The sequence below is a fragment of the Oncorhynchus keta genome, chromosome 28 (genome assembly GCF_023373465.1).
Source record: "Oncorhynchus keta strain PuntledgeMale-10-30-2019 chromosome 28, Oket_V2, whole genome shotgun sequence".
Classification (NCBI taxonomy): Eukaryota; Metazoa; Chordata; class Actinopteri; order Salmoniformes; family Salmonidae; genus Oncorhynchus; species Oncorhynchus keta.
Window position 1 is genome coordinate 45,218,540 of NC_068448.1, and position 14,390 is coordinate 45,232,929.

A 14,390-nucleotide genomic window follows, 5' to 3' on the forward strand; every position below is an offset into this window, starting at 1 on the left:
GTCTAGTTAGTCTGTTTCTATGTGTTTTGGCCTGATATGGTTCTCAATCAGTGGCAGGTGTTTGTCGTCGTCTCATTGGGAACCATATTTAGGTAGCCTGTTTTGTATTGTGGTTGGTGGGTTATTGTCTATGTTATGGGCAGCCGAGCGGAAATGGAGGAAAACTCGCCTCCCTGCGGACCTGGCATCGCCTCCCTGCGGACCTGGAATCGCCTCCCTGCGGACCTGGCATCCTTTCACTCCCTCCTCTCTACATTTTCCTCCTCTGTCTCTGCTGCTAAAGCCACTTTCTACCACTCTAAATTCCAAGCATCTGCCTCTAACCCTAGGAAGCTCTTTGCCACCTTCTCTTCCCTCCTGAATCCTCCTCCCCCTCCCCCCCTCCTCCCTCTCTGCAGATGACTTCGTCAACCATTTTGAAAAGAAGGTCGACGACATCCGATCCTCGTTTGCTAAGTCAAACGACACCGCTGGTTCTGCTCACACTGCCCTACCCTGTGCTCTGACCTCTTTCTCCCCTCTCTCTCCAGATGAAATCTCGCGTCTTGTGACGGCCGGCCGCCCAACAACCTGCCCGCTTGACCCTATCCCCTCCTCTCTTCTCCAGACCATTTCCGGAGACCTTCTCCCTTACCTCACCTCGCTCATCAACTCATCCCTGACCGCTGGCTACGTCCCTTCAGTCTTCAAGAGAGCGAGAGTTGCACCCCTTCTGAAAAAACCTACACTCGATCCCTCCGATGTCAACAACTACAGACCAGTATCCCTTCTTTCTTTTCTCTCCAAAACTCTTGAGCGTGCCGTCCTTGGCCAGCTCTACCGCTATCTCTCCCAGAATGACCTTCTTGATCCAAATCAGTCAGGTTTCAAGACTAGTCATTCAACTGAGACTGCTCTTCTCTGCATCACGGAGGCGCTCCGCACTGCTAAAGCTAACTCTCTCTCCTCTGCTCTCATCCTTCTAGACCTATCGGCTGCCTTCGATACTGTGAACCATCAGATCCTCCTCTCCACCCTCTCCGAGTTGGGCATCTCCGGCGCGGCCCACGCTTGGATTGCGTCCTACCTGACAGGTCGCTCCTACCAGGTGGCGTGGCGAGAATCTGTCTCCTCACCACGCGCTCTCACCACTGGTGTCCCCCAGGGCTCTGTTCTAGGCCCTCTCCTATTCTCGCTATATACCAAGTCACTTGGCTCTGTCATAACCTCACATGGTCTCTCCTATCATTGCTATGCAGACGACACACAATTAATCTTCTCCTTTCCCCCTTCTGATGACCAGGTGGCAAATCGCATCTCTGCATGTCTGGCAGACATATCAGTGTGGATGACGGATCACCACCTCAAGCTGAACCTCGGCAAGACGGAGCTCCTCTTCCTCCCGGGAAGGACTGCCCGTTCCATGATCTCGCCATCACGGTTGACAACTCCATTGTGTCCTCCTCCCAGAGCGCTAAGAACCTTGGCGTGATCCTGGACAACACCCTGTCGTTCTCAACTAACATCAAGGCGGTGGCCCGTTCCTGTAGGTTCATGCTCTACAACATCCGCAGAGTACGACCCTGCCTCACACAGGAAGCGGCGCAGGTCCTAATCCAGGCACTTGTCATCTCCCGTCTGGATTACTGCAACTCGCTGTTGGCTGGGCTCCCTGCCTGTGCCATTAAACCCCTACAACTCATCCAGAACGCCGCAGCCCGTCTGGTGTTCAACCTTCCCAAGTTCTCTCACGTCACCCCGCTCCTCCGCTCTCTCCACTGGCTTCCAGTTGAAGCTCGCATCCGCTACAAGACCATGGTGCTTGCCTACGGAGCTGTGAGGGGAACGGCACCTCAGTACTTCCAGGCTCTGATCAGGCCCTACACCCAAACAAGGGCACTGCGTTCATCCACCTCTGGCCTGCTCGCCTCCCTACCACTGAGGAAGTACAGTTCCCGCTCAGCCCAGTCAAAACTGTTCGCTGCTCTGGCCCCCCAATGGTGGAACAAACTCCCTCACGACGCCAGGACAGCGGAGTCAATCACCACCTTCCGGAGACACCTGAAACCCCACCTCTTTAAGGAATACCTAGGATAGGACAAGTAATCCTTCTTGCCTCTCAATTTGTAAGTCGCTCTGGATAAGAGCGTCTGCTAAATGACGTAAATGTAAATGTTATGTTGCATGTTAGCACTCAGTTTCTATAGCGGTCACGTTCGTCTTGTTATTGTTTGTTTGTTTAGTGTACTTCGTGTTTTTACGTCTTTTCATTAAAATATGTATTCACATCATGCTGCGCTTTGGTCTCCTCACATGAATATGTTGGATATATGAATACATTTTAATGTAGCCAAAGATTATAGGGTCCCTTAGGAAACACGGTACACCTGTCACAATAACTCATTCATGGAATTTTCATGTATTCAAAGTGCCCACTATTATTTATATTATAATAAACATTCTAGTTCCATGATTCCAAAAGTTCACCCAAGTGTTTTGATCTAAATCGCAATTGCATTATTTGGTTAAAAATAAGGCCTAGTATTTTTGTCCATGTCGTAAATGATCTCAAATGAGTGTAGGAAATGCAGAAATTGGAAACGCAGGAAATTATTTTAGGTTGAAGTTGAATTGAACAGTACAAAACAATCAGAATGGAGAAAAACCCATTGAAATACAGTAATTTAGAATATGTGTTGCCACCCTAGGGTCACGCACTACTCATAAAGCTATATATATATATATATGAGATGTGAGATGACATTATTGACTACCGCGTAAGAGTAGGGCTGGGCGATATGGCCAAAATATATCTATCTATCTATTGATATATTTTGGCCATATCGCCCAGCCCTACTCTTACGCGGTAGTCAATGTCATCTCACATCTCAGTTTGAGGTAACTTACAGAGTAGAAGGCCTCTTCAAAGACGAGCAGGGGTCCGGAGAAGCCCACCACCAGGAGCGGCTGGGCCCCCAGGAGGCAGAAAAGAACACCCTGCACAGCTGTGGCCACGATCAGCTCAGACACACCGATCAGACCCTCAGTCTTCTCACCTACCACAAGGCACACAGTCAAGAACCCACACAGGCAACATTCAGAGAATGACCTAAGAACGTTTTTTAAAAAAGCTACGAATTCCATTCTCAGTACATATTCAATATGGCTCCAATGCCTACTTTAAACACATGCTAAGTTGTGTGTTGATAGGGGTATATGGGTAGTTGTGGTTATTTTTTGCCTCCTGTTCATTGTTTCCGTCACTTTCTTAACTTACACAGGGATATTTCTGTAAATGTACCAGAATTTGCTAGCTGGCTGCACTTAACCCCTGGGACTCACCCAGGAGGCCTCCGAAGGTTATGGCGGGGGAGAGGGCAGCGAAGTAGATGAAGATGATGGCCGCAGCGCACTGGGCGTTCAGCGCGTCCTTGAAGTCACTCACGTACTTTGGGTAGCGGCGCTTCACGTCTCGGATTAAGCCTCCGAAGGGGCGTCCAGTACGCTGCAGGGGGTCGTCTCCCGGCTTCCCGGGCGAGAGGAGGGCCTCTGGAATACATAAACATAGACCGATTTCAATTACTGGACTAGAAAAGTGACGTTTCTTTGGAATCTTTTTTTGCATTTAAAAAAAAGGAAACTTTCAAAATATTATCATCTGGCTCCATGTAACTGTCTGAGAAGCTAGGAAAGTTAGGACATCATTTTTCTGTGAACAAAATTGCGGGATTCCCCCACCTTTTTCCTTCTGGCTCTTGGGCTCCTTGGCCAGCAGGGCTCCTTGCTCCTCCCTCTTGCGAAGCATCTCCTTCTGGAAGCGTGCCACGGAGCGTAGCAGCTCCTCACCGCCCATCTCGGAGGGGGGCAGAACGATGCTGCAGTCCAGGAAGCCGTTGATGGCGTTGAGCAGGTCCTGGCGGTCGTCCGCCAGGTAGGCCGACTCATGGAAGTGCTGCGCGGGAGAACAGGAAAAACACTGGAGTTATACTCATTGTCCTACAGTATGTGAGCCTTCATAGAACAAAACAGGTTCACTCTGTGTTTGGATTTTCTTTTTTGCATTCAGAGTCGTGTGCGGAATTAAATACTACATATTATGGTTATGACCATAGTAACAAAAACATATAGGGATGGTTTCCAGGACACAGATTAAGCCTAGTCCTGGACTAAAAAGCATTTTCAATGCAGATTCTCATTGAAAGTGATTTTCACTCCAGGACTGGGCTTAATCTGTGGCCAGGAAACTCGGCCCACAGATGTTCTACTAAACCTCAATCAATTGACTCTTGCTCTCCTCTCGCCTTCACAGTACAGCGCACTGACCTTGTCAGACATGAGTGTGGAGATGGAGCGTCCGATTTGGTGGTAGTCCATGTTGGTGCTGGGGGGACCCAGCAGGACAAAGATGAACCTGACTGGCACTGGGACCTCCAGGACAGAGTCTAGCTCCTCCGCCTCCTGCAGCCGCACAAAGGCCATGGTGGGCTGCTCCAGGAAGTCCACGCTGCCTGGAGGAGAGGAAGGGGGGGACAGAGGGTTATAGGGCATGCTGTTATACTGCACAGAGTGGGAATACTTGATATTAGACTACTGTTTCAGATGTTATTTGACCCTGGCCGTGACACTCACCGAGTGTGTATCAGGGAGATTTGGGACATGCAACCCCCCCCAAAGAAAATAGAAAATAAATTAATAATGTGTCAAATAGGACAAATATAAGTACCCGAAGAAGAGGTAGTAGTGGTAGTAGGTTATTTGAAAAAGGTAACAGGAGAAGCTTTCTGGTACTTATGGTTCTTAGATGAGTTAAAAAAAAGACCACTCACCCACAAGGACAACAGTGGCCTCAGCATTCTCTGGAATCTTCTCCAGCAGCTTGAGCTCATGCTTGGACTTCGACCTGTGTATGCCGATATTTGGAGTAGACTCCTTCTGCTGCAATACCAATCAGGACAGACTTAACCCAGGCCATGGTAACTCAATGGGACAGACTGCCCCCTCCACAAAAAATTATCCAATGAAGATACTTTTTACATGATAGTTCAATATCCCTGTGTACACAATTTGCGCACGCGCACACACACACACACACACACGCACACGCACACGCACACACACTCTTTAGCAGTAGAATAATCTGCCTAATACATTCCTCACTACTTATACACCGCACTGTTGAATACTTGTTTCTGATTGGCTAGAAGGGCATTTTAAAATGGACATTAAAACCAAATAATGGGACAGTTGGAAAAGCTATCGGGACACCTTGTAAACATGATGAAATATGCACCGAAAGATGCAGACCACACTTGTTACAAATGACAGAAAGCGAAACCGACAACCACACAAACAGAAATGGGATACATTGTAAATGCAGGTCCAATGAGGAAAAACTTAGCGAGCTAGTATTGATTTGTTTTTACAGACATTATGGATGTATCCAAATGAATGTCAATAGAAAACAGCTTAAACAAATGCTGTTATTCTGGATTCAGAGGTTGTGACTCTGTTAGCCGTAGCTAGTTGGGTAGCTCGCAAGCAAGGGACAAGAACGTTGCCAGCGTGTATGGCAACTGAACATATAGAACAAACAACTGGGTTGTGTCCATAAATATCAACCAAAAGACTGGGGTGCTTCTCTAGCAACCAAAAGAGTAGAATTGTTATAATTATTATTATTATTATTTTTACTGGTAAATGTGAGCTTTATTGTTGTTGTTTTTTGCAACTGTGGTATACACGGGATACATGCCTCAGTTCTGTACATTACCTTGGAAAAATAAACATCAGCATTTACTCCTTACATAAAATCACCACTATACTGTAGCTACCTGCAGGTCGTTCTTCTCCATGTCGATACGAGTCTCCTGCTCCCCTGTGCTGGCCGAGCCCATGAGGGGGTCTGTGACGGAGGGCTCTGGATGGTGGATGTGGTTGGAGCTGTGTTGCTGGGGCAGCAGGTTGCCCAGGCTGGCCGCCGAGATGTTCCTGGGGAAGGGGTTGTGGCTGTGCTCCTTCTCATCGCTTGGGTGACTGCAGGGCGAGGGAGGTAAAGGCACACAGAGGTTGAGCAGGAGATGCATATGTCGCACCTTGCCCTCTCGCACGCTATCAAGCAAGCAGGCGGCGGGACCAGGCAGAGACATCGCAAGGTTAACATTGTGTAAATTGACATGCTGAACTAATAACGCTATTTCATCTGAGATCAAAATGGTAGACAAACTCCAGACAGTTTTTATTATACTTTTCCTGTTGAAAATCAATATCCAGAGTTTAAAGTGTCCACACACTTAATTGAAGTATTCCGTACTTCCATACCTAGGTTACTAGATACTCAATAAGTATTTTCCATTGAGCTGTCCTGGTTGGTGTTTAGGTGTAGTGGTGGTAGTGTACCTGTGTTTGAGCAGCAGGGCTCGCAGCACATTTGCGCGGTCCTCAGCCTTGATCTGGTCTGAGATGATCATCTGCTCTACCACCTGGTGGGCAATGCCAGGCAAGGTCTTCTGGTCCAGGTCCAACAACACCGCCCCTGGTGGCAGAGGGCACACATGATACTGAGGTCACAGCAGGGTGGGCACACACAGACACACTCACACACACTCACGTACACTGAGTGTTCAAAACATTAAGAACAGCTTCCTATTGAGTTGCACCCCCCCATTTTGTCCTCAGAACACCCTCAATTCATCGGGATATGGACTCAACAAGGTCTTGTAATATTCCACAAGTATGCTGTCCCATGCTGACACCAATGCTTCCCACAGTTGTGTCAAGTTGGATGGATTTCCTTTGGGTGGTGGACCATTCTTGATACACACACAGGAAACTGTTTAGCATGAAAGACCCAGCAGCGTTGCAGTTCTTGACACAAACCGGTACACCTAGCACCTACTACCATACGCTGTTCAAAGGCACTTAAATACTTTGTCTCGCCCCCAAAAATACACTGCCTTTACAAAACATTACAGACTGACCAGGTGAATCCAGGTGAAAGCTATGATCCCTTATTGATGTCACTTAAAATCAACTTCAATCAGTGTAGACGAAGGGGAGGAGATGGATGAAAGAAGGATTTTTAAGCCTGAAGACAATTGAGATATGGACTGAGCATGTGTGCCATTCAGAGGTGAATGGGAAAGACAAAATATTTAAGTGCCTTTGAACGGGGTATGGTAGTAGGTGCCAAGCACACTGGTTTGAGTGTCAAGAATTGCAGCGCTGCTGTGTTTTTATGCTCTACAGTTTCCTGTATCAAGAATAGTCCAGCACCCAAAGGACATCCAGCCATCTTGGCACAATTGTTGGAAGCATTGGAGTCAACATACATGTATACATACATAGTACCAGTCAAAGGTTTGGAAAATACCTACTCATTCAAGGGTTTTTCCTTATTTTTACTATGTTCTATATAGTAGAATAATAGTGAAGACATCAAAACTATGAAATAACACATGTGGAATCGCATAGTAACCAAAAAAAAAGAAACAAATCAAAATATATTTTATATTTAAGATTCTTCAAAGTAGCCACCCTTTGCCTTGTTGACAGCTTTGCACACTCTTGGCATTCTCTCAACCAGCTTCATGAGGAAGTCACCTGGAATGTATTTCAATCAAAGGGTGTGCCTTGCTAATTTGTGGAATTGTCTTTCCTTCTTAATACATTTCAGCCAATGAGTTGTGTTGTGACAAGGTATATTTGGCATACATAAGATAGCCCTATTTGGTAAAAGACCAAATCCTTATTATGGCAAGAACAGCTCAAATAAGCAAACAGAAATTACAGACCATCATTACTTTAAGACATGAAGGCCAGGCAATGCGGAATATGTCAAGAACTTTGAAAGTTTCTTCAAGTGCGGTTGCAAAAACCATCAAGCACTGAGTTGAAACTGGCTCTCATGAGGACCGCCACAGGAAAGGAAGACCCAGCATTACCTCTGCTGCAGAGGATAAGTTCATTAGTTAACAGCCTCAGAAATTGCAGCCCAAATAAATGCTTCAGAGTCCAAGTAACAGACACATCTCAACATCAACTGTTCAAAAGAGACAGCATGCATCAGGCCTTCATGGTCGAATTGCTGCAAAGAAACCACTAGTAGACTTGCTTGGGCCAAGAAGCACGAGCAATGGACATAAGAACGGTGGAAATTTGTCCTTTGGTCTGGAGTCCAAATTTGAGATTTTTGGTTCCAATTGCTGAGTAGGTAAACAGATAATCTCCTCATGTGTGGTTCCAACGTGAGCATGGAGGTGGTGGTGTGGGGTGCTTTGCTGGTGACACGGTCAGTGATTTATTTAGTATTCAAGGCACACTTAACCAGCATGACTACCACAGCATTCTGCAGCAATACGAGATCACATCTGGCTTGCACTTAGTGGGGCTATCATTTGTTTTTCCAAAGGACAATGACCCAACACACCTCCAGGCTGCGTACGGGCTATTTGACCAAAGAGGAGAGTGACGAGTGCTGCATCAGATGACCTGGTCTCCACAATCACCTAACCTCAACACAATTGAGATGGTTTGGGATGAGTTGGACCGCAGATTGAAGGAAAAGCAGTCAACAAGTGCTCAGCATAGGTGGGAACTCCTTCAAGACTGTTTGGAAAGCATTCCAGGTGAAGCTGGTTGAGAGAATGTCAAGAGTGTGCAAATCTGTCAAAGCAAAGCAAAGGGTGGCTGCTTTGAAGAATCTAAAATGTTGGTTACTACACGATTCAATATGTGTTATTTCATAGTTTTGATGTCTTCACTAATATTCTATAATATAGAAAATAGTAAAACATAAAGAAAAACCCTTGAATGAGTAGGTGTGTCCAAACATTTGACTGGTACTGTATATATATAGGGGAAACACTGCACACAGTCTTCTCTCTCTAAACTCTCCTACCGTGGGAGATGGTCTTGCGGAGCTCCAACAGGCTGCGGAAGGAGAGCGAGGCCACGTGGGGTTTGCCCCAGCGGTCGGTCTCCTCCTCCACGTCCTCCTCAAACTTGATCCAACGGGCCGTCTCCCGCCACTGCATCTCCTGGTTCTTATCCATGATAAGCTCGTTCAGCTCCACAAACACCTGAGGGGGACACAGGCTGAATTTAAAGGGATAGTGTACCCAAATAACATTGGTTTCTTCAACCCTCTTAAATCACTCTATGGACAAGATAAGAGAGCAATCCATGCTTTATTAAAAAAAAAAAAATGTATCTGGCCGGCGGCCACTTTCTCCAACGGCTAGCTTTTTAAAAATCATGTTTGTCCAAAAACCAATGCAAGTCAATATTTTTCAGTGTATGCCCATGGACATCCAGGAGTCTGAATCGTAAATGTTCAAACCAGTATCTCCTTCCAACCAAGTTACCATTGAGCCAATCGGATTAGATTCAGTGAGGATCTGAATAACTGATCTTTCAGGGGAAATTGTTTTCAGTATGCTTAATGTGGCTGTATCTGCGTCGGATTGAATTCTTCTACAAATATTGCTTTAGAATTAACGCGAGCTATTCTCAGGCTCATGCTGTTTCTTTAAAGACAGTCAAAAAATGATTCTAAGGATCAGAAAACACATCCAGAGAACTATATGTAATTGTATTCTAGTTTCACTTTCCAAAGTGTGAAGTGTGAAAGTAGTTCGCACTGGTCCTTGAACCTATTGACTTCTGAAAACCATGCAAGGTGCATCAGACCTGGATTCAAATGTTACTTAAAATCATTTAAAATACATGATCATCTGTGCTTGATTGAGCTTGCCTGGCTTAATGGACCAATAGAAAAGTCACAAAACTGCAAACCCGTCCATCTGACATCAAACGCTCAAAGTATTTGAAAGATTTTAAATAGTACTTGTTCCCAAGTCTGCGCTGCATGTTGACGTCAAACAGAAACACACTCACCAGTGTTACTCGGTTATATTAAGAACAACTATGCAATTCAATTATCCACAATGCCAATATACTTCTCAAATATAGGCAGTGGTAAATAGCCATAAGCAACAGGCGAATGCAACGTTTCAGTTAAATTTTTCATGAGCTCAACAGATGCTCTGTTTAAATTAGTTTTTTTCTCACACATCAAACTGTGATGAGTAAAAATACAGTATAAATATAGTAGATACTATCATCAGTAGAAACACAGTATTACACCCTACAGCCTTATCACTTCCCAAAAGTCTGGTTAAAGAGAAACCAATCTAACTTCATGCTCATGAGTTAGTGATACCCAACCAACCATTACCCGTTTCAGTACCAAGCCAACAACACAACTAATGATTATCGAGTAACCATACTGCACCTACTCTTATGTGAAGACACGTTGCTACATGCACACACTGCTGGAACATGCATTTGGCCGACTGAGCCGCCTCACCTTGTGGGGCCGGGCCATTTGGCCGAAGTAGTCCAGTATGACCATGCCGTCTGGCCGGGAGGCAGAATGATAAGTTACAGAACCACTGGTGGTAACGACTGGAAGGAGCGAGAGGGTGGAGGTGGTGTGCGCTTAATACACTGACGACTAACACAGACCCGTGCACAGAGCAGGGGACCCTTACATCTCCCCCCACACACACACACTTTACCCTGAGAGGAACCTGTTGTTTACCTGGCTGCTGGGGACCTATGCGTGTGTGTTAATAGAACATGGCTCCCTCTCTCAGGGAGAACCCGGTGTCTCCTTACCTGAGCTCTTCTCTGCCCCTTTCTATTGGGTGTGTGAAAGGAAAGAACTCATTCATTTTTAATTGTGTCCTGCCCACTCTCCCATCCACAAAATATACTTTAGCGGATTTTCCAGTTGATGTTCCAATTTTAGTTTTATTTATTTAAATATGGACCAAGAAGCAATTAACCATATTTACATTCAAACCATCCTTGCCAAAAACATCAGCAAATCCATGAAAATCATCTGATGAAAATAAAACTCCATCATATCTGAAACAAGGGATGTGACAATGTGTCCCAACATCTGCAAAAGGAGTGGATACTACAGGTTGTATTTTCCGTCGCTCACCTCATGTGGGGTCCGGTCCTTTTTTTGGCTGCGTGTGCAGGGCTCCTTGTGGTCCTTGCCGACATGCACCACTTGGCCTTTGGTGCTCTTTCTGACCAGGTGTCTCCGTACCCCAGGGACATCCTCAAAACGATGGCCTAAGGAGAGAGAGGAGAGGTGAGTGAAAAATCATAGCCATAGATACAGAATGAGCAATAGTGAGAGAGGGTGTGGTGGTGATTGTGATCCCAAACACTAATAACAGTGGTCAACATTACATTATCAAGTATTACAACATTGTAGTGTTGCAGCTTTTTCCCCAAGACAGTGGTCTGCCCAACACTGAGCTCTTGGCTCTGCAATGACCTCCACCATCCCGCTACTAGATCACATCTCAGAGACCCACAGTCACAGAACAGGCCGTTGCTTTTATTCACCTGGAAATGCTGTGGGGTTGGGTTTAGGCTTTAATATTTTTGCGATATTTTACAAAATGTTCCACCCCAAGATTTTTTTTCTTATTTTTCTCCCAGGTAACCCGGTATTTCCCGCCAAAACCACAAGTGTCATTCTAAACCATACACAACATATGAATGTCTGGATTTGATTCGTGTTTTGAGAGGCATGAAAATTCAAGCCTGATGCTGCCGGAGACCTACATTAAATACATGTTATGAGCCCAATCCCCAAAAGGCCAAATTATTGTGCTGTTATCCAATACATAGGCTACCGTACATTACGCATGACAGAAAAACACAAAAGCCCATAGATGTATGCGGTCTTGGGTAAATAAATTAAACAAGCTCCACTAATCTTTGAGTGTGTACTGTAAACATGTACTGCATTATAATGTATCATATGAACTGGAATTGCTGGGTTAGATTTTTTTTTGTCCTGACTACCTCATCTCTGTACCCCACAAATACAATCATCTTCAAGGTCCCTCAGTCGAGCAGTGAATTTCAAACAGAGTCAACCACAAAGACCAGGGAGGTTTCCCAATGCCTCGCAAAAGGAGGGCACCTATTGGTACAGTGCCTTCAGAAAGTATACATACCTCTCGACTGAAAAACCCAGTCCTTAACGATTACAAGCACACCCATAACATGATGCAGCCACCACTATGCTTAAAAAAAAAATATGGAGAGCGGTACTCAGTAATGTGTTGTTCTGGATTTGCTCCAAACATAAGACTCAGGACAAAAAGTTTGTTTTATACACGAACAAAAGTGTAATTAATAACTTCACAATGCTCAAAAGGCATATTCAAAGTCTAGTAAAACAGCAAAACAATCTCCAAATACGTGCACTTCTTTGCGAGACTTTGGAGAACCTCCCTGGACTTTGTGGTTGAATCTGTGTTTGAATTTCACTGCTCGAATTCTGTGTGTGTTGTACAGTGGTGTAACACAAACACCTATTTAATTCATTTTCAATTCCACCACAATGTGGAATAAGTCCAGGGTTATGATATTACTTCGCAAAGGCACAGAATATACAGTTGCAGCCAAATATTTTGGCACACTTACACTTTTCCTAAAATGCATTTTTTTTGGGGTGACTGGACCAAATTCACTTAGAAATGTGTAATAGATCTGTCATTCTCATTGAAAGAAAGTCTAAGAAGCGGTAGGATCTGTTGTATGTGCGCAATTTCTATGCTTCCTGTTTTTTATTTTTTATTTATTTTCTGTCTTGCACAACAGCTTCAAACAGTAAAAAAACAATATTTTGAGTTATGGAAAATATATTTCACAGCTGTTTAGATGGTATAACGATTCTATACTTGCTTGCTTTGTCACAAATTAAGCAAACTAATAGAATTTTAGCAACCAGGAAATGGTGAAGCAATTTCTGCATAGTCCATCTTTAAAGAATTCCCTATTTTGTAAAAATAAGAAAAAGAAGTGTTCTCCATACCGTGCTATTGGATTGTCATCAACGCAGAAATACTAATTTTATTTTTGTAAACTTAAGTTTACAATATTATTTTGAAAATAAAGACACGGTTACACAGCCTTTGGCCAAGTTAACTGCAGACAAACACTTGGAGCCATCAATGAGCTTGCTGCAACATTCTACTGGCAATTTGGCTCACTTTTCAGGAGCAAACTGCTCTAATACTTTAATGTTTGCCCTCCAACTGCTGTTTTCATCTCTTGCCATAGGTTATAAATGTGATTCAGATCTGGACTCTTCGGTGGCAACTCCAGAACAGTCCAGTGTTTCTTCTTGAACAATTTCAGGGTGCTTTGATGTGTGTTTGGGGTTGTCCTGATGGATGATCCACAACCTTCATTAGACAAACAGTTGTTGGACTGATGCACTCCAAAAACACAGAAACCTTCTATATTTTATCCAACTCATTTGTTGGCTGTTATATTGGCCAAAGGCGGTGTAACCAAGTACCTGCTCCGGTGTGCTAATAATTTTGTCCATGCCAGTTGTTTTTATTTGCTAAATAAAATTGTTAACTTAAGTTCACAAAAATAAAATGGGTTCTGTAATGGTCAAAACCCAATAAGGTGTGAATTTCAACTTATTTGTATTTTTTTATTTCACCTTTATTTAACCAGGTAGGCCAGTTGAAAACAAGTTCTCATTTACAACTGTGACCTAACCAAGATAAAGCAAAGCAGTGCGACCAAAACAACAGAGTTGCAAGTCAACAAACGTACAGTCAATAACTGTAAAGAACAGAAATAATAGAAAAATCTATGTACAGTGTGTGCAAATGTAGAAGAGTAGGGAGCTAGGCAATAAATAGGCCCTAGAGGCAAAAATAATTACAATTTAGCATGAATTGGAGTGATAGATGTGCAGATGATGTGCAAGTAGAGATTCTGGGGTGTAAAAGAGCAAGAGGGTAAGTAATTATATGGGGATGAGGTAGTCAGGTGTGCTATTTACAGATTGGCTGTGTACAGGTACAGGGTAAGCTGCTCTGACAGCTGATGCTTAAAGTTAGAGAGGGAGATAAAAGACTCTAGCTTCAGAGATTTATGCAATTCATTCCAGTCATTGGCAGCAGAGCTATAAGGAAAGGCGGCCAAAGGAAGTGTTGGCTTTGGGGATGACCAGTGCAATATACCTGCTGGAGCGATATTCGAGTGATAGGCTGTAGTAGCAATTTTTAAATAGGATCTTAATAAAAAAAAAATAAGGTGACCCCCGAAAGCCAGACTGAGATGTGTAAATTACATGCATATTCAGATAGTAGTCCTAATATTACTGTAGCATAGGCTATGCTACAGCAAATGTACCGGTCACAAGAAAAAAAGTTACCTGCTGATGAGATGATACATGCATTGTGAACTGCACTCCATATGAGATGCGCTGTCTGTCCCCACCCTGAGTGTTGATGATTGATCATGCAGATAGCAGAGCAGAGGAAGCCGTAAAGACAGATTTGGACATTGCATAT

General features: G+C 44.2%; 1 protein-coding gene across 5 annotated transcripts in view; it reads right to left on the minus strand.

Moving 5' to 3' along the window:
* The window catches only part of LOC118361477 (anion exchange protein 2-like), a 118,788-nt gene that overhangs the window by 11,215 nt on the left and 93,183 nt on the right, over nt 1–14,390 (minus strand). For all 5 annotated transcript variants that reach the window (XM_035741442.2, XM_035741443.2, XM_035741445.2 and 2 more), the window contains 9 exons: nt 10,988–11,124; nt 8,876–9,056; nt 6,376–6,511; nt 5,811–6,012; nt 4,806–4,914; nt 4,303–4,487; nt 3,718–3,931; nt 3,322–3,528; nt 2,887–3,035 (listed from right to left, as the gene is read on the minus strand). In XM_035741442.2, coding sequence (XP_035597335.1) covers nt 2,887–3,035; nt 3,322–3,528; nt 3,718–3,931; nt 4,303–4,487; nt 4,806–4,914; nt 5,811–6,012; nt 6,376–6,511; nt 8,876–9,056; nt 10,988–11,124 — 1,520 coding nt within the window. The remainder of the gene's footprint in view (nt 1–2,886; nt 3,036–3,321; nt 3,529–3,717; nt 3,932–4,302; nt 4,488–4,805; nt 4,915–5,810; nt 6,013–6,375; nt 6,512–8,875; nt 9,057–10,987; nt 11,125–14,390) is intronic.